General features: G+C 38.7%; 2 protein-coding genes across 5 annotated transcripts; both read left to right on the top strand.

Annotated features, from left to right (window-relative positions):
• Nucleotides 1-468: 468 nt before the first annotated feature.
• ilf3a (interleukin enhancer binding factor 3a) lies at nt 469-15,376 on the top strand. 2 transcript variants are annotated; one of them, XM_026257620.1, is made up of 19 exons: nt 469-554; nt 923-1,094; nt 1,943-2,060; nt 2,306-2,502; nt 2,612-2,777; nt 4,213-4,360; nt 5,099-5,190; nt 5,536-5,631; nt 6,857-6,968; nt 7,042-7,139; nt 7,960-8,053; nt 8,396-8,476; nt 8,788-8,978; nt 9,133-9,267; nt 9,372-9,497; nt 10,041-10,184; nt 10,310-10,406; nt 13,751-14,068; nt 14,142-15,376. In XM_026257620.1, exons 2-19 carry the CDS (start codon nt 940-942, stop codon nt 14,279-14,281), a joined length of 2,508 nt encoding a protein of 835 aa, XP_026113405.1. In that variant the 5' UTR covers nt 469-554; nt 923-939; the 3' UTR covers nt 14,282-15,376. The 2 variants fall into 2 exon arrangements, with proteins under 2 accessions (XP_026113405.1, XP_026113411.1); XM_026257626.1 differs by having other exon boundaries at nt 515-644.
• Nucleotides 15,377-16,034: 658 nt separating this feature from the next.
• Nucleotides 16,035-20,095, top strand: acp5a (acid phosphatase 5a, tartrate resistant). 3 transcript variants are annotated; one of them, XM_026257638.1, is made up of 6 exons: nt 16,035-16,182; nt 16,752-16,842; nt 16,952-17,151; nt 19,030-19,154; nt 19,304-19,649; nt 19,723-20,095. In XM_026257638.1, the coding sequence occupies exons 2-6, from the start codon at nt 16,752-16,754 to the stop codon at nt 19,978-19,980; spliced, it is 1,020 nt and encodes a 339-aa protein (XP_026113423.1). In that variant the 5' UTR covers nt 16,035-16,182; the 3' UTR covers nt 19,981-20,095. The 3 variants fall into 3 exon arrangements, with proteins under 3 accessions (XP_026113423.1, XP_026113429.1, XP_026113434.1); XM_026257644.1 differs by lacking the exon at nt 16,035-16,182 and adding an exon at nt 16,529-16,625; XM_026257649.1 differs by lacking the exon at nt 16,035-16,182 and having other exon boundaries at nt 16,752-16,862.
• Nucleotides 20,096-20,527: the final 432 nt, after the last annotated feature.

Raw genomic sequence — 20,527 nt, 5'->3', positions numbered from 1 at the left:
CTGCCAAATTTGATGCATGAAATTCAATAAACCAAGCTCTAATTTATAAAGAAACAATATTCCAAAAGCCAGAATAATGATACCCAGTACTGTAATGTAACTGTCAGTACTGTGAAGTTACTGTAAGAGGTAAGCTGTCATTAAATAGTTTAATAGGCTACAAGCTTTTCGACCAGTTCAAAACTGCAAAAAAATAAATAAAAAGAATATCATAGCCTACCAGAACACTGTATATTAATTGTAATTGACATTTTTGAATAATAATTTGGCAACCTGTTTTTATACAGTCTATGGTGACAGCCCAGCTCAAACAAAACATAAAAAATAATAAACATGAAAATGCACTACATAACAGAAATTTTAAATAAATTGTTCCTGCAAAGCGTCTATGAATTCTTTTTACAAGGTGTAAAAAAATGTCAAATGGAGCTCCTCTTGTCTCCGCTACGCCGCTACGCGAGACGAAATTTGAGTGCGCATGCGCGGCAGGGTCAGTGCGTGGCCCGGAAGTGGAGCTTTTTACGCTTTCATCCATTGAGTAAACTGCGTGAATGGTGAGCTACACATTTAGCTATGTAAACAAATACAGGGACACGCGATCTTAAAGACGTCTGCACATTTTAATTGTGCTAGCAGCTCGGCCGGTAAACATGAATCGTTTTTCTCGCGTAACGTAAATCGGTTATTCAAATGACGCGTGCGCGTGTTAGCGTGCTTCGCCAATATCGGGTGTTTTGTACAGACGCGATAGATGCTTTATTTAAAAAAAAGTGTTCCTTTTTGCAGCTTTATGACGTTTCAGATTCAATAAGAAATACGCCGGGAAACCATTATTTGGCTTGTTAACTTGATAACACCACGAGTGTTTCTGTTTGAAATCCTTTAGTTACTGTGAACGTTGTGCGACTTGCGTATGTTACAGGTGATCGTTTGAAGAAAATGGCTCAAATGGGGATTTTTCCGAGGCGGAGAGAAGGACTTGTTCCTCCTCGACCTCCACCTGCCTGGGACGAGCAGCAGGCCTACGAGGAGCTGCTGTACTGGGATACTCTCCTGCAGGAGGGTCACCGCCTCCACCCTCAGGACTACGACCGGTAAAACACCTCTGACTTCAAAAAATACGCTGGGAATGCTCTAAACAGGTCTCCCATGGCCACGAAGAAAATGCTATAAGTGTGATTTTAAGGCTTGGAAAAATATCAAAATCCTTATTTTTATTATTTTTTATATACATTTATTTTTATTATTATAGTGAATTGGGGAGAAAGAGGCTAGAAATATTTTTATTCTGGTAATATTATACATTTCTTTACCCAAGTTTCATGGATAAAAGTTAATTTAAATACAGTAACTTTACTTTTGATGACTTTCTGTCATGAGTTGGATAAGTTGCAGGGAATAGACAAAAAGTAAATGTTGCATTATATCCAACTATATTACTGTACATTACAATAAAAAAAATTGCTTTGCTAACATGATTAATTGCATCCAAAATAAATGTTTTTGTGTGCATAATGTGTAATCTATATATTTATTGTCTGTATTTATTATATATATATATATATATATATATATATATATATATATATATATATATATATGTATATGTGTGTGTATTTATATATATAGGCATATATTATATAAACAAAAACTTTTGGATGCGATTACTCATTGCCCAGCACAATTTTTTTTTTATTGTTAATAATTTTTTTATCAAATTTCATGTTTTACATTTCAGTTGAATTTAAGAATTTTTTTTTTTTTTAAATCTAAAAGGAATATATGCCACCCCCCCCCCCCCCCCCCATCTTCCCTCTCCTATTGTAATATGTATATTGTGGGCCAAATCAAAAGTCATTGAAGGCCAACTTTGGCCCACGGTCCCTGGTTTGGGTATCTGTCTGGTATATAAAGATGTAATGAAACTAAATTGTTGCTGCAGGTATGACGAGTTGCGTTATTGGTATGACTGCTTGTGTTATGAAGAAGACCTCAGGCAGTACAACCAATACGTCGTTGAGTACAGGAAGTGGGAAGAGGAGACTCTGCACCCAGAGGACGTATGTTACTCTGATGTATATTACATTTATAATGCAAATTTGTTCTTGTTCTCCCTCTCTCTCTCTGGGAGACTAGTTCTCATGTTGTTGTTTTTTTTAAAGATTAAACTGCTTATATATTTGTACCCATCATTGTTTGCATAAAATAACAAGAACGTGATAGGAACACATGGAAAGAGGAAGTGTAAACTGCACAGGCAATGTTTTGAATCAGGTGTAATCAATTCAACTCTTTTACTTTACAGCTTCCGCCAATGAGGCCACCGCCTCAGCGAACATTTGTGAATGAAGATCGCTATGTAAAGGCCAAGCACACAACTGTGTACCCATCAGCAGAGCAGCTGGATGCAGTGCAGAGCATGGTGTCCAATGTGGAGCATGCCCTGAAGTCTGTCTCTGAATGGCTAAATGAGAAAGAGAGTAGTGCCGCTGATGCTGTAAGGTATGGGTATCTGACAGAGAAGTCGACTGCACTAATGGATTTAGATTTTTAAAACTGAGCATTTAGTTTTTAAGCACCTCATGCTCAGAGTCTGTGCTGTTCTCTGCAGTGCTTCATCTCAAAGTAAACTGCGTGGTGTTTTGAGAGTGGGCCTGGTGGCTAAAGGACTCCTGCTGAAAGATGAGTTGGAGTTAGAGTTGGTGCTGCTCTCCAGGGATGTGCCTACCAGTTCTCTGCTCAGGCTGATCTCTGGAAAACTCTCAGAATTCATAAAGGTTTTTTCTCACCCTTTTTTATTATTAACTTGTATGATTATAAAAGGTTTTGATTAGGGATGCACCGAATGTTCTGCAAACGAAATTAACCAAATAAGCGAAAAGACTGAATAAATTGTACCGAACAATGATGTGGTATGATCAAATAGGTGCTTGCACTAATGCAGCAAACATATCAGCAGTGTGGAGGCATTTACAACTGTCCAAAAAAAGATGCAACAATCAGTACAAAGCATCAACAACGAGAGACTGTTTTAGCACTGCTTCTCATGTCTCTGATGAGAAGAGGAAGGAGTGGTTGTTGCTGGTTAATGGACTCAAACGATTACTAAATAAACTTCAGAATGGTGTGTTTTCTAATATACGCAGTATTACGCATTGATTGCATGTATTCAAACAAGCAAGGCTGCATTTATTTGTACAGTAAAAATAAAACTGATTCAAGAAGGGGGTCTAAAAATAGCTAAAAATATTATTTTACCAACTTATTAACTGTAAAAAGTAGATTCTGCATATTTAATTTATGCAGTGGGGAAAGAAAATGGGCAAAGTATATGGAGAAAAATGTGAATAACCATATTTGGCCTTCGGCCCAGTGATTCTTTTTGTTCGGCCAAGAATTTTCATTTTAGTGCATGCCTAATTTTGATACTTGCTTTTCTCATTGATTGGGCTTCATGCATGAAACATCAATTTAGGCAAATGCAAAAAGCTGGGTTGTTTTGCTACACGTACGAAGCAGGCATTGTTATGTAGAACGTATTCTAAAGTATTAAAATGTTCAAGATAAATTAGAACACTATAGCGTTTATACTATAAAATTGGCTAATGTTTCTATTAACAAATAGAGTACTTAAAAGTTGAGGTCAGTAAGTTGATTTTTTTTTTTTTTTCAAGCAAGGGTTCATTTAAATTAATCCAGAGACATTGTGACATTTATAATATTGCAAAATGTATATTTCAAATGTTTTGAACTTTGTTCATCAACAAATGTAGCACAACTGGAATGACAAGTTTCAATACTGATAGCATTAAGACATTTGTGTGCCAAATCAGCATATTGGAATGATTCGAGGGATTATTTGACACTGAAACCTAGGCTAATAGACCTTTGTCAGGGTAGTGCAATATTACATTTTTGACAGAAATTACAATGAGGCTGTAAGGGATAGAAATTCAGCTTTGCCATCATAACAGAAGTAAATTGCATTACTGTGTAATGTATCAATTAAATGCAGCCTTGGTGAGAAACTTCTTTAAAAAAAATTTACCAACCCCAAATTTTGAATGCTACTATATGTATAGAACCATTTGTGTCCTCTTGAGTTTTTGGGTGGGTGCAGATTCCACGCAAGACAGGTCATTATTTACTAACCAGTATTAATGAAAAATTAAACTGACATGCAGTTTCTTCTCTTGCTTTTCTTAATGAAAGGATGTTACTGAGGAGAAGTACGTCATCACTCCATCTATCCAAGATGCTGCTATTATTGTTACCAGCCCAACGGAGCCCAGTCTGAAACTGAGCATCCATCTGAGCTCACCCGTGGTCAGGGAGCAGGTTGAAAAAGAGGCATCTGGAGGTATGATCTCACCCTTTTTCATTTTTCGGACCTAAAAGACCTTCAGTACCTCGGAGGATTGAAAATAAAAGTCCTGCTGCATCAAATGAGTTCTGAGCCAAATACTTGGTGCTTTCAGCATTTCCCTGTTGAGCGAGAATTGAAATTTCCGAACGTCACCTCTAAAGCGATACGAAGGGTTTGCATTGCAGCAAAAATTAGACTTGTATTTTACGACGATGTGCTTATTTTTTTGTACAATGAGAAGTTTTTTGGGGTTTTTTACTGTTTCAGATCATTGCATCTAGCTTAATTTTATGTAACATTTGTTTTTGTTCTTCTAGAACAGATTTCACTTGTATTTTGCTGCAGTATTTACCCTGTACACAACCTATTTCATTTCAATGAAGGTATTGCTTTTGTTGCCTGTGGTTGCAAATTGACTTTCTCAACCAAGCCTTCTAGTTTGTCAATTTTAGGGGCGCTGGACTTTTGACCAACTGGAAACTCTCTGTCTCGGAAGGGGGGGCGCAGTTGGCCTACAGAAGAGGAGGGTGAAATGTCTATAGAAGTAGAGTAATTTGAAGAAGATTAATCACTGTTCAGACAAACTAAGCTTTTGTGTTAGATGACTTCCCGGACAGTTCCCCCTCTTACTCTTGCTTGTGGGCACGGGAACACTGCGTCTGCCCCCTGGCCAGATGACAGAACCCCCCTTGGTCAAACTGTACCTTGTCTTCTTACTCCATTCGTCACTAGAACCGTGCGCGGAAAGCTCTCCGCCGGACGCTCTGGACAGGCAGAAATGCCTGACTTCTCTGGCGTCTCTCCGCCAGGCCAAGTGGTTCCAGGTTTGCATCCCGTCTTTATTTGTCTACAAGTCGACTTGTAACTTAATCTGACCTTTGACCTGGGGAAAATACATATTTGCACATTGAGCTCCTCTGAGAAATGCTTTTTAAGGCTGTTTAAATTTTGGAACGTCTTTAAATGCTTTAAACTGAATTGCGCATAACCTGTTTCAGTTTAAATATCAGATGTATCTTTCCCAGGTTGCAATTTGTTCGTTAGTGGTCAGAACCTATAATTTGGCCAGATTGATCTGCTTCATACAAAACGTCCTCTAAAAAGCATCTAAAATTCTTTGAAAATGCATGGTGAAGTCTTGACGGGTTTGCTGTTTGTTGGGTTAACAGGCTAAAGTGTCCGGGCTCGAGTCATGTGTCATCGTGATTCGGATCTTGCGGGACTTGTGTACCCGTGTTTCTACATGGGCCCCACTCAAAGGATGGGTGAGTCCACCTCAAAAGCAAGAGAAAATACATATATCTTTACAATTAAACATTTACAAGTCTTTTTAAAGAAATATTTGTAGAGTTGTTCCGATTCCGATACTAGTATCGGAAATATCTCCGATACCACAACAAATTCTGGCATCGGCGAGTACATGAACCCATATACCGATCCGATACCATTTTTAATTTCAAGACCTAGTTATGACCACTAGCTTTGCCTAACCGCTGCAAGGTTCTTCTTCGCTGCTCAGAATGCATTGCAAACACAGGAAGTTGTGCTGTGTTGCCACAAGCAACCCGTTTAGAGCAGTGAAGAAGAAATGAAAACGCGTTAGCAGCCCTGATCTATATATCACTGGATCACTCATCGCATTCTAAACTGCCAACAGACAGTGAAGCCGCTTCTATATTATAGATCAGTGGTTAGCAGTATGTCTCTGTAGTACCGGTAGTTACCGACTCCCGAGTATATTCGGTACCCGCAGCTGCGTTCAGTCGCTTCCGTGTTAGTCAAAGCGCAGGGCTCCAGACAGTAGCCGAATATATACTAGTGTCTGTGAAAATTAAACTGCAAAATACTTTTTAAATATTACTTCTGCAAATTCTACATCTCTGTGGGTGACGGGCGCAGATGTGCAGAAGCTCGCTGTTTTGTAGTCTCTGCTGACTTTGTGTTACAATGTAAGGACACGAACGCATAAACCGTCACTTTATGAGAATTTACCGTTTCATTTAAGAAAACTGTCATATCATAAACACAGACACTCAAAGATCTTCATGGCAGCCCATTAAAATAAATGTTTGGTTTAACATGAGTAAATTAACAATATATTAAGTTACTGTTGTAGCCTACAGTAGATTTAGCTATGTTAGATTTTTGGCTGCATTTGCAAGTTATTTTCCGCTTAAGAAAATAAATAATACTGTCAAATTCATGTCAGATAATAAGAATACTGTAATGAATACAGTAGTTCACCATGTATTTGTTCATGTTTTATTAAGAGATCAGTCTGAAGCACACCATAGAATATTTCTAGCAATTTACACAGGGCTAGTAGTGTATATACAGCTGTATCGGTATCGGATCAGTACTCGGTATCGCCCGATACCCTGAGCCCAGGTATCGGAATCGGTATCGGGAAGAGAAAAAGGGTATCGGAACATCTCTAAATATTTGTAATATTTGTCACTTTTTTGTGTATATCTCTTTAATTCTATATAGATTCTTGAGCTGCTCTGTCACAAGGCTATTTCTACCAGCGAGAGGCTGCTGGGACCTGGAGAGGCGTTACGGAGAGTTCTGGAGTGTCTTGCATCAGGGATACTACTGGAGGGTAAAGACTGAAACAAAGCATGGTCTGTGTTTGGTGTTTTGAGTCATCTACTGAGCATGACTCCTCTCGACAGATGGTCCAGGCATTTCTGATCCCTGTGAGAGAGACAACACTGATGCTAGTGCCCATCTTACACCACAACAGAGGGAAGACATTACCCAGAGTGCACAGGTTACTTGCAATCTTACACTTTAGTTTGACTTTATTTGACAGCGTATTGGTCTAGAAACCATACAGATGGAAATGGTCATTATTTACTTGGCCCATTCTAAACCAAGTGTGCCGCACAAGTCTTGAAAAGTGAAGCCAGACGTCAAGTGACTGGATGCAGTGTTGGTCATAAACCTCGCCCTCTACATGTAATCTAATGGGACGTGACACACTCTAAATAATTACATTTTCTATGTTTTCTGTCATTTTAGGTAGTTCTTAGCATGCTGATATATGTGCAAGTGTTCAAGTTTGCTTTAAATATTTATTTAATGCCATAAAAATGGGGTGTGGTGTTATGATTGTGAGCTTGCGATTGGGTGTGCGGGAGTTTGGGCGGGACTTTGACTCCAAATGCTCTACCTCACATTCACCGACTCAGGCTCCAAATGACGTAATTTTTGCAAGATTACATTGCCGATATTGAGACGTTGTGGCTTCACTACTATTCTATAATGGAAGGAAGTGGAGATGCATTGTCCATCTTTTTTTTACAGTCTTGTTCTAAAACCATATGATGGTGCTTTTTCATTGTGGAGCACAAAGAACATTTTGTGAAGCTGCTTTCCATAAAATTACTGTTCATTGTGACTATGTATTTCAAAGCTGAAAAAAGAAAAGTGACAGAAGAGATAAAAAAAAATTGGAAATAAAAAATAGTGCAACATTAGGGTAAATTACTAAGGCTTGATAAGATGTCTAGTACAGTTGATGTAACTTGGGGGGAAAAAAAACATTTAGTTATTCGACATTTAATTTGTTGCTTTCCTCTCACCTCTAGTTTGCCTTAAGACTGTCAGCTTTTGGGCAGCTGTACAAAGTTCTTGGAATGGACCGCCTCAATTCCAAAGCTGCCAGATTGCTACAACACAGAGGTACCAAAGTGACTTTTTCTAGTGTTCAAAAGCAGATTAACCTGTTTTCCTCTCATTAAATAAGTAGGCCATGTATCGTTCAACCTTCTATAAGTAAATGACAGCTATTAGGATTGCATAATCTGTAAGAAAACTGCTGTAGTTGATAATGTCATTTTCTAGGCTTGATCCAGTTGCTAAACACTGAATAGGAATTGAATGTTGGACTGGATAAAGACCTTTGCATTTTGAATGCTAATATTTCTACATAGTATTATGTTCTGTTTTATTTCATAAGACCAAAGAAAACCATGTTAACCTATCATCATGCCACATTTCTTCTTTCATTTCAATAATCTACAGTAGCTGATATTCCAGGAAAGAGGCCAAGGGAAGTTTATGATGCAGGGGATCTTGAAATGAGGCCAAAGTTTCCAAGAAAAGGTAGGCATCTCAATTTCATACTGTTTTTTCATCACCTTTATGTTACCCTGCACTAATTTATTTTCACTGTGTATTAGAAAAATACAGAATACATCATCTATTGAAATATTACATTACATTTTATTTATTTAGCAGACGCTTTTATCCAAAGCGACTTACAAATGAGGACAATGGAAGCAATCAAAATCGACAAAAGAGCAATGATATATAAGTGCTATAACAAGTCTCCTGTATTATATGAAATATGTATAAATATGTATTAAATACAAAGCCAGTCATATTGTATTTTCATAAAACCTGTTTTCTTCTAGCTGAAAGGCGTGAACCAGCAAATGCCCTGATGAAGCTGAACCAGCTGCGGCCTGGAACCCTCTACAAATTGGCATCACAGACTGGGCCTGAACATGAACCTCAGTTCACAATGGCTGTAGAGGTGGATGGGGTAACTTATGAGGCTACGGGTCCCTCCAAACGCAGCGCCAAGCTTCATGTTGCCCAGAAAGTGAGTCAGCTGACAGTCCTAATTTTGAAAGAAACTTTGCATTCTAGATGCCACATACGCAGGGAACATTTTCCAGGGTTGTTGTCTTTAATAAGTGTGAAATAAACATTGTGTGAAATTCAGTTGTTGTCTATGCCATGTCCTCTACACGCAGGTTCTGCTAGCATTAGGCGTTCCCTTGCCGTCAGAGACCAAGCCTGCGGAGGAAATTAAGAGCCAGCCTGTTGCTGCGCCTGCGGTCACCAGGTCAGATGAAACCACTCCTACAGGCTCTGATGATGGCAATGAGGTTAGCATCCAAACATTGATCCTGCTTGAATAGCTTTGGGGTTTGATGACTTTGTAGACTGTAGGAAATTGGTTTGGCATGATTGGTTGCACTTCATCTTGCAGGGTGGCCCCATCCTCACCAAACACGGCAAGAATCCCGTCATGGAGCTCAACGAGAAGCGGAGAAGTCTCAAATATGAACTAACCTCTGTCAAGGGACGATTCAACGACAAGACCTTCACCATTGAGGTTAGACGTGTTGACTAAAGCTAGTTTATTTTGAGCTAGTGTCCTTGCACTTTAAATGTCACAATGAAAATTCATTATGCAAATGTTCCCCGTCACAGGGATGCCAATATCACTCTCAGCTGGAGTTCTTTAACATTGTTCTGAGTTCTTCTGTGGCCTGGGCAAAAATCCATCATGACATTTTTCAGTTTCTGCTTTGAACATTTCATTTTTAGTTTTCTGATGTTTTATGAAGACATATAGTGTGGCACCTAGTGAGGATGCAGTGGTACAAACGAATAAATCGTTTCAGTAATATCCTTTCATAAAAATATTATCCATTTGTTTGCATTCACTTCAGATTCCAGTGAGTCGTACAAATTTTACCTGCGTCATACAATCAACTGATTTTTGTGTTGTCCTCAATCCTGTTTCTAATGGTGACCTCATTGAATAAGCATGAGACAGTGCTGCAGTTTAAATCTACCGTTTTCCTGCTCTTGTATTCGCTTCAAATATACTAGTTTATTGTTCGCATGTGCTTTTTTTGTTTTTTTCTTACAGGTGGAGGTTGATGGGCAGAAATTCCAGGGCTCTGGATCAAATAAGAAACTAGCCAAAGCCAACGCAGCACTTGCAGCATTAGAACAGCTTTTTCCAGAAGGTTCTCCTGCAGACCCACTCAAGAAAAAGAAATTCCCTCCTATGGTAAAGGCAGCATGTGATTCTGGATCGTCCCTTGGACACTTTCTTTTCTAATTTTGTTTTCTTCTTTGGTCTGAAGTACAATATAATTTGTTCTGTGCACTTAATGTTGTTGTTTTTTTCTTTAGGGCTATGGTATGGCTGGAGTATCTTACAACGCAGGCAATCGAGGTAGAGGAAGAGGTAGAGGTAGAGGGAGGGGATTCAACATGGGCAAGTTTGCAGGTAAATTAACATCATGAAAGGCATCTTTATCAGTTTCCAAAAAATAGCTAATTTAGCATCGTTTTCATTTCCATGGTTTGATTATCCCTTGAATGCTGACGATGGAGAAAATAATGCTTTGACATGCTCAAAGAAAGTGCTCAAGGGCAAAAATATTATTTTGAATACTAAGGTTTAATTTTTTTGTTTTTTTTAAATAACTACTTTTCAGCAAGGATTTCAAATTGAATCTTGTCAAAAGAGCAAAAACATTTATCATGCTACATTTATCATGTTTCCGTTTCAATCAAATGCTGTTCTTTTGAACTATATATAGCAGAGAGTCCTGGAAGAAAGACATCAAGCTGAATAACCGTTTTCAATACTGATGGTTTTTTTTGTGTTTTTTTTAATCATCATTTTATAATAATTTCTATTTTCTAATAGAAATTTCAGCTTTGCCATCACAGAAAAACACACACACACATACACACACACACACACACACTGAACATTTCAAAATCTAATATTTATTTAAAATGTTGTTTTAGTGTATGTAAAAAATCCTTGGTGAGCATAAGATACTTTTTTCTTATATTTTATATATATATATATATATGTAGGGGAGTAACGGTACGCAAAAATCACGGTTCGGTACGTACCTCGGTTTTAAAGTCACGGTTCGGTTCATTTTCGGTACAGTGAGGGAAAGAAATGCAGACATTAAACTGCAAGTTGTTTATTACTATAAACTTTTTTTTTAACAATTTGTTTACACTTTTTTTTAAAATACTTTTTAATAAAATAAATAATATAATTTATAATAAAATAAAAAAGAATAAGAAATAAAATACTGCTGCAAAGTTCTCCACTAAATAAAATACTCAAACCAATATCATATAATAAAATATATAAATAAATAACTATGATTACAGTGTAGTAGCATTACCAATGCCAGCTTATAGGCCTGCTCATATTTAAAATATATATATAACTTTTCCTAAGTGTTAAGTGTAGCATGAACCGTTTCAGTTTTTAGACCTGCTCAGATTTCGTTGGACCGATCGGAATTAATAGCAAAGGTCTGTTTAAATGCCGACGGGAGCTGCGTTTGAATTACAATTGTTTTTTTCCTAGTTGTAGTGATATTCACACTCACGTGATGCCTTTTGAAAACCTTAGGCCGGAGACACACTGGCATATTGCACCTGTCAAACATAGTCTATTTTGCCGTCAATACTGTTGACGGTGTCCTTTATCAGTACGCTTTATATTTATGCTCAACATGAAGTATAGATATTGTTGTCGTGAAGACAAGATCCTGGTCTGTCGGCGGTCTCTCTCTCTGTATCCTACAGTAGCAGCAGCAGCGCTCCATCGCTGCGTCAGGCACGATATTCTGGTGTGTAAAGACACAGAAAACGCAAAGCTACTGACACGCAGCAGAAACACCACGCTCACGCCATGCCGCCAGTTAGGTCCATAAATATTAGGACATTGACACAATTCTAATATTTTTGGCTCTATACACCACCACAATTGATTTGAAATGGAACGAACATGATGTGCTTTAACTGCAGACTTTTTAAGCTTTAATTTTAGGGTATTTACACCCAAATCAGGTGAACGGTCTAGGAATTACAGCAGTTTGTGTATGTGCCTCCCACCTTTTAAGGGACCAAAAATAATGGGACAATTGGCTGCTCAGCTGTTCCAAGGCCAGGTGTGTGTTATTCCATCATAATCCCATTTACAAGGAGCAGATACAAAGTCCAGAGTTCATTTCAAATGTGCTATTTGCATTTGGAATCTGTTGCTGTCAACTCTCAATATGAGATCTAAAGAGCTGCCACTATCAGTGAAGCAAGCCATCATTAGGCTGAAGAAACAAAACAAACCCATCAGAGACATAGAAAAAACATTAGGTGTGGCCAGATCAACTGTTTGGAACATTCTTAAAAAGAAAGATCGCACCGGTGAGCTCAGCAACACCAAAAGACCCGGAAGAACATGGAAAACAACTGTCGTGGATGACTGAAGAATTCTTTCCCTGGTGAAGAAAACACCCTTCACAACAGTTGGTTAGATCAAGAACACTCTCCAGGAGGTAGGTGTATGTGTGTCAAAGTCAACAATCAAGAGAAGGGTTCACCACAAGATGTAAACCATTGGTGAGTCTCTAAAACAGGAAGGCCAGATTAGAGTTTGCCAAACAACATCTAAAAAAGCCTTCACAGTTCTGGAACAGCATCCTATGGACAGATGAGACAAAGATCTTGTAACAGAGTGATGGGAAGAGAAGAGTATGGAGATGGAAAGGAACTGCTCATGATCCAAAGCACACCACCTCATCAGTGAAGCATGGTGGTGGTAGTGTCATGGCGTGGGCATGTATGGCTGCCAATGGAACTAGTTCTCTTATATTTATTGATGATGTGACTGCTGACAAAAGCAGCAGGATGAATTCTGAAGTGTTTCGGGCAATATTATCTGCTCATATTCAGCCAAATGCTTCAGAACTCATTGGACGGCGCTTCACAGTGCAGATGGACAATGACCCGAAGCATACTGCAAAAGCAACAAAAGAGTTTTTTAAGGGAAAGAAGTGGAATGTTATGCAATGGCCAAGTCAATCACCTGACCTGAATCCGATTGAGCATGCATTTCACTTGCTGAAGACAAAACTGAAGGGAAAATGCCCCAAGAACAAGCAGGAACTGAAGACCATTGCAGTAGAGGCCTGGCAGAGCATCACCAGGGATGAGACCCAGCATCTGGTGATGTCTATGCGTACCAGACTTCAAGACTGTAATTGACTGCGAAGGATTTGCAACCGAGTATTAAAAAGCGAAAGTTTAATTTATGATTGTTAATCTGTCCCATTACTTTTGGTCCCTTAAAAAGTGGGAGGCACATATACAAACTGTTGTAATTCCTACACCGTTCACCTGATTTGGATGTAAATACCCTCAAATTAAAGCTGAAAGTCTGCAGTTAAAGCACATCTTGTTTCGTTTTAAATCAATTGTGGAGGTGTATAGAGCCAAAAATATTAGAATTGTGTTGATGTCCCAATATTTATGGACCTGACTGTATATACATACATACACACATATATATATATATATATATATATATATATATATATATATATATATATATATATATATATATACACAAAAAAAATGTTTTTTGTTTGTACCTATGCGGATAAGCTCCACTAGAGTTTATTTGCATAGATAAATCTAGGTTACAAAGACATTTGTTTACTACTATCCAAAAAGAAATGCATGTTACCTATTTTTCTGTTACCTATAATGTGGATGTCATCTTAACTTTTAATCTCTATACATTTGTCTCTCCAGGCTCCACCACTACTGCTGGACTGACCCCAGCCCAGTCTGTTACCAGCTCTAGCACACCTATGAATCCACAGAAAGCCCCGTCTGCGTCCTCCACAGTCAGCACGGCCACCTACCAGGCTGTCCCCCCGCCAGTGACTGGCTATTATAATCAGTACACACAATCCTATTCCCAGTTCAAAAAGCCTGGCGAGCAGGGTCAGAATCAAACCCAAAGCAAAACAACAAATCAACAAGCTCCTCTTGTTGGACCAGACTACGGCTACGGATATCAAGGGCCTGGCATGGGAATGGGTGGACCACCTGGTTTCAATTATGCAGGTGAGTTTGAATGCTGTGCACTAGTAATTTGTTTTAAGCCACAACTATCTGAAACTCTCGTATTTTTTAATAGCATACAGTGGACCACCTGGTACAGCAACGTTCGGGCCACCTGGAACAACAAATCAGAGCTATAGCTTCACCCAGAGCGCCTACCCCAACCTGGGCGGCTACAGCAGTGCAGCCAATAGCACAGACTACACATACAGATAAACATAACACGTTCGGTCTCCCTGCTTAGTAATGCTCATTCAAACAATTGAGAAGTTATTTCTGTAATAATTTCTGCCTACAGTGTCCTCTGAGTTGAAACATTTGCTCTTAAACTTTTGAGATTTTATACTGTTTTGTGTTAATTTTGCCATTTGAATTGCACTTGGTAACAGAATTAGCATGGTTTTAATTCACCACTAGTTTCAGGAAATAATACGTCAGGATGGAAGTTGCTTTCTGTTTGTGCCTAAATGGTTGGTGTCATTTAAATGGAAATGGTCTCATATAACTTTTTTCCCCAAAGGTATTTTTATGATCATCCTCTTGTTTTGCTACAAAATTTTTAGCTGTTTTTTTTTTTTTCAATGAATGTGGACAATGAACGCAGACTTTGTTGTTTACTTCTCTGAAACCACTTCAGCTGTTTCTTCTTTGGATTTTTAATAGGTTTGATTTGCGTTATGTTTAATCTTGGTATCGTCTTTAATGTAGAATGTTTTTCTGTTAAATAGGCCAGTGCAGAGGTTTTGTCTTTTCTGAGGTGGATGTTAAATGTCATATCTTTGACCTTTGCAGAAATAAACATTTTTTTCTATTTTTAATTGCTCTCCTGATTCATTTGACTGAAATTACTCATGATGACTATAAAGCACAGTTTCATATTTAATATGCAGAGGCCTCTAAATTATTAACATTATTAAAACTTTGCTGAAAAACATTTTGTACATAAGCTAAAACATTCCTTGTCATCTGATTGTTTTCTTTTTCTTTCTTTTTTTACACAAGTAAATGCCTTTCTGTATAATTGCAAAATATGTTCCCCTTTAGGTTGTACATGTGACTTTGCTGTTAAATATTTACTGTGTAGAATAACTTACAGAATAAAGTTTATATTGTTAGTAAAATTTCAAGATGAAAGCAACTTTTACTTGGTTATCCATAATTTTCCATATTAAATTATGAATATCATTGGCTTTTGATAAACATTTACGTGTACATCTCTCAGTCATCGTTGTACTGTAATGCATTATGTTTTGCAACAATTGTGCATTTATTTTTTGGGCCTCTGAATAAAAGGTGCTTTATTTTCCTCTAGTATGAATTCCATATTTTCACTGTATAATGATACAACATATAAAGTATAAAGTTACTTTTTACAATACAAAAGTCAGTGTGAAAATCACTTTTTATTTTTAACACTAAGATGCACTGAACAATACATTTTCTCAGCCCTTTCTAATCAACAGATTCAGATATTCCAGTAATTCTGGACAGTTTTTAATACTGTGACATGAAATTACATTCTAGAGAATTCTGTGCTTTCAACTTTGTGGAGGGCTCTGTTCTATTCCAGCACGACAATGCTTCTGTGCACAAAGCAGAATCCATACAAAAATGATTTACTGAGTCTGACATGGAGTAACTTGACTGACACTGGACAAAACATGAACCCCACTGATCACCTTTAAAATGAATTTGAATGTCTGTGCCAGACCACACTGATGCTCTCGGTTTTCTCAAGCCTCAACACTGACATGAACTAAAAGTCACAAACCTGATTTTCTTATGACTGCAATGTTCATATGTCTATCATTTGATATGATTTAACAGCATTTAGAGTCTGTAGTTGTTTTACAGACATCTAAACCAAGGCAGAACAGAAAAACAGAAGAGAAGTAAAAAGGTGGGACGGTAGTCTTACCAGGAGTGTTGAAACAAATGCACTTAGTCACATGCATCTGTGGTCTTTGAACATGCTTCGACTGCATGCTTTGGTCACATGCACACCCATCCATGTATGGGACCTAATATATAGTGAATGAGAGGAAACAGTATCCAGAGGAGGGATCAAGCGATCACACACACAAGGATACTTTAAAGGACTAAGCCACACAATTATTGTGAGTCTTTTTATCTGTTTTTTAGATAATTATAATGTCACAGTTTAATAACCACAGTTTCAGATATTTTGATCAGGGGATTTTTGTTACACTTCCTCATTTTCTGTCGAATTATACCATTGAAATGCCATTTTAAAACTATCACTATCATTGGGAAATCGTGTGTATGTATATGTATGTGTACCGCATGTCGGTGTATGCATACTAGCATACTACAGATACGGCAAAAATAGTAAGAGTACTATGCTAGCACACTTTTCAGAATTCAGCTGCAGTGTTTCTACCATTCTATTGGTTAAGCTGATTAATTAGGTAAAAGAAATCAGCTGTTACTGAAATCAAGGCATGGCTTAGTGATGATCATAATGATTTAAAGATAGAGCCAATGCTGTAGATGGGTATGAGGTGTAGAGAGAGGATCCTTGTAGAGCAGAGCTGCTGGTGTAGGTGTTTTTCCAGTTTCGTGATCTTGAATTTGATGCTTCAATGTAGTTTCAGTTCTTTTTTTTCAGTTTTGTGCTTGTAAGAGAAGTGGGTTGTTAATGTGGTTTCTGTCTCTTTTTGTGTAGATGGCGTCAGCACTAATGCTGGTGTTTTTAACTGCTCTTCCTGGGGTCCTCTGCTACCAATCCTCATTCATTGATCTGGAAGCTAAAGGAAGTGAGTTAGCATTGACACATGTAAGATGTTGGAAAATCTTATCAGTATTTATGGATCTTCATTTATCTCAGGAATGCTTGTATCTCTGTTCTTTGCTTTCTTTCATCAGGTAACAAGTCCTCTATCGGATTCCTGGTTTTGGGGGACTGGGGTGGGCTGCCATACCCTCCCTATATTACCCCTATAGAGAAGGCCACTGCCCGTATGATGGCCAAAACTGCTTCTCAGATGGGCGCAGACTTCATTTTAGCAGTTGGTGACAACTTCTACTATAAGGGCGTCACTGATGTCAATGACCCTAGATTCCAGGTTTGGTCCCTTGAATCTCATAAGTGCAGGGTTCTAGCTGCATCTTTGTTGAGGAGAGCCAGAATCCTCTCAGGAACTTTACTTTTTTATTTACTTGTTTGTGTGTTTCTTCTCCAGGAACTATTAACCACCCCCCGTTATGACTGCGTTGATAACGGTGAAAAACTAAGTAATGTAAAGATTAGGCAAATAGTCTGTTTAGTGTGCGTGCGTTTCTCAACAAAAAGTAATGTAACACAAACTTCAGACTTGCATCATTTGTAGTTCAGACTTGTAGTTCGATTCGTCCTTGATGACGCAAATCCGGTAATTGCAAAATGGCGGCATACTTGATAACATCATTCAGCTCGCCTTGGCTGCTGCAACTTTCCTCCCTGTATATTTACAATAAAACGAAATGGGGTATAAAATACCACTGCCTCCTTTCATTTTTATAAAAATAATAGCCGCAGAAATGTAATTGGTTCAGGGAACGAAGCGTTATATCGATTTGTCTCTATTTTCATTAACATGGATAAATTTAATTCAGACAAACGATTACCTGTTAGGTTTACCCAGAAAGAATAATATTGTTTAACCACTAAAGAGACCTCAGAGCCAGCAGAATATATCAGAAGGACTAACCAATGTGAGACCGCTCTTGGCGGATACATGTTCACTGAGCTCCCGCTGATCGCGTGGAGCTGTCTGTCTCAGAAATTGACAAAACCCAAGTTGGCGCTGTGTTTATAAATAAACCCCAGATTTGAGTTTTAAACCATAACATTCTCGCCTGAAATCCCTTTTAAAACTACATTTCATGGGACCATAATGGTAATATTTCATCGAATAAATGGTGGTTAATCAATGTTGCGTGAACTCGACCAATCAACATGTTTAGCGCCCAAGTCCCACCACCAAAAGTTCTGGGCCTCTGAAAAAGTACTACCTCGCTAGCAGGGACTTTCTGAGGGTTTTTTTTTTTTTTTTTTTTTTTAAACCTGGAACTTTTAGATCCCCTTTCCTGTGATGGAAACGTAGCTTCTGTCTTTTGCAGAAATATTAAATGTAAAATGTGTGGGTGGTTCGTCTAGGGCAGGGTTCCTCTGCTGGAACGTGTATCTCTAGGGGTCCAGTCCTAGTCCTGGATGGCCAGTATCCTACAGATTTTAGTTACAACCAGTTCCAACACTTTCCTGGAAGTTGATGTGCTCCAAAAGGGCTCTTCGGTGTGAAAACTATCATGGCTGCCATATTAAAGGGTTGTTCCAAACTGAAGTGTTCAAACCTAGCCACTTCAAAGGACCCTTCAGAACGAAGGATTTTGAAGGGTAAACTTGATGGACAATTTGACCCTTGAGTCCTTGCATTATGACCGTGCCTCTGTGGGGTCACTTGATTATTATGATGCAGAAGAGCACTTCAAGAAACCCTTGTTTGGTCTCCCACACCCTTTGACACTCACTCTGAAGGGTAAACCCTTTGAAGGGACCAGGGCTTAGGATGAGCCCTTCCAAATTGACCGCCGGGATTGTCTTGTAAAACCTTTGACTACTCTGGTTCAGGTGTCTTTAGAGTCTGAGCTGAATTCTGTTGGACACTGGCATTTCAGGAACCGATTTGGACTCCCCTTATCCACCGTATTTTTCGGACTATAAGTCGCATCAGTCCAAAAATACTTCATGAGGAAAAAAACGTATACAAGTCACACTGGACTATAAGTCGCATTTATTTATAACCAAGAGAAAACATTAGTCTACAGCCGAGAGCGGGCACTCTGTTTTCAGTGAGAGGCTACTGAGCAGCATAGAGCTCCCTCTAAAAAGTGTGAATTCTAGTCCGGAAAATACGGTAGTCCTTCACCTAATGTAGGCCATGCTCTTTTCATTCTCTTTGTAGGTCACATTTGAAGATGTCTACAATCAGGACTCTCTTAATATTCCGTGGTACGTCATTGCTGGCAATCACGACCATGTAGGAAACGTCCTTGCACAAATTGAGTACAGCCAGAAGTCAAAGAGATGGTACGTTAGCCAATGTGTCTAGGCCTCCATGTCTAATTGGGTCTGGTTTCCTGGTTAAGCTCATTTGCAACTTGATTCGTCAGTGCAGCTGTGCCCTGTTCTTTTGCAAAAAGGATACGCTTTTTAACACTTTATTTCCATCTTTTAAGGAACTTCCCCTACTATTATTATGAGCTGAACTTCCGCATTCCTCAAACGGACAGCACTCTGACCATCATAATGCTGGACACTGTGTTGCTGTGCGGAAACTCTGATGACTTCCTTGACCAGCAGCCCAAGGCACCCCGAAGTGGTGTTCAGGCCAACAGACAGCTGCTGTGGCTTCAGGAACGCTTGGCAAAGTCTAAGGCTGATTATCTACTGGTGGCTGGCCATTATCCGGTATGGTCCATATCCGCGCATGGGCCAACTGACTGTCTGCTGAAGAACTTGAGACCACTGCTTAAGAAGTACAAGGCTACTGCTTATCTGTGTGGCCATGATCACAATCTACAAGTAGGTCTTCAAGCCTTTCAATAAGGTTCAGTTTGGTCATCTTGTATTTGACTTCTCTCTTTGCTGTTTTCAGTACATCAAGGAGTCTGGTATTGGTTATGTGGTCAGTGGAGCTGGTAACTTTATGGATCCTGACATGCGGCACCGCAACAAGGTTCCTAAAGACTACCTCCAGTTCTTCAGTGGTGATGCCGGCACCTTGGGAGGCTTTGCCCATGTGGAGGTTAACAAGAATGAGATGACTGTTACTTTTATCCAGGCTAGAGGAACCTCTCTTTATAGGGCTGTTCTTAAAAAGCGTGGTCTCTTCAGAGAAGATGACAATGTTTGAATTTCTTATCTAGTTTTAATGTGACTTTTGGATTAGAGTAGAGTTTTAAATGGTAAGTTATGTTTTGAGAATCTGTAAGTGTTTTAAAAATGATTATTAAATTACTACTTTTAAACTTTGCCTCGATGCTTGTTGCAACAAATGACCCTTTGCAGGGAGTTTGACTAGTCTGAACAATGAATCTGCCATTTGTCCAACAAACCAAAAGGAGTACATTTAATGTTAGTGGACAAAAATTGTTTCTTGCTTTCTTTACACTGAAACGACTTGCCTTCTAATGTCTGTTCATGCTGTAACTCGGGGTCCCCAGATTTTCTCCTTAAGGGCTGATGTCCTGCAGAGTTTAGCTCCAACTTGCCTCAACACACCTGCCTGGAAGTTTCAAGATTACCTAGCAAGACCTTGATTTGCTAGTTCAGGTGTTTTAATTTGGGTTGGCGTAAGCTCTGCAAGTCCTCGGCCTTCCAGGACCAACTTCTGTGACTCCTGCTGTAACCATTGAGAGATGATTAGTTCATGTACTGCTTTAATGAAGGCTCCGCAGTAA

Source organism: Carassius auratus, chromosome 6, assembly GCF_003368295.1.
Source record: "Carassius auratus strain Wakin chromosome 6, ASM336829v1, whole genome shotgun sequence".
Taxonomy (NCBI): Eukaryota; Metazoa; Chordata; class Actinopteri; order Cypriniformes; family Cyprinidae; genus Carassius; species Carassius auratus.
This window is presented reverse-complemented; position numbering and strand designations above follow the sequence as displayed.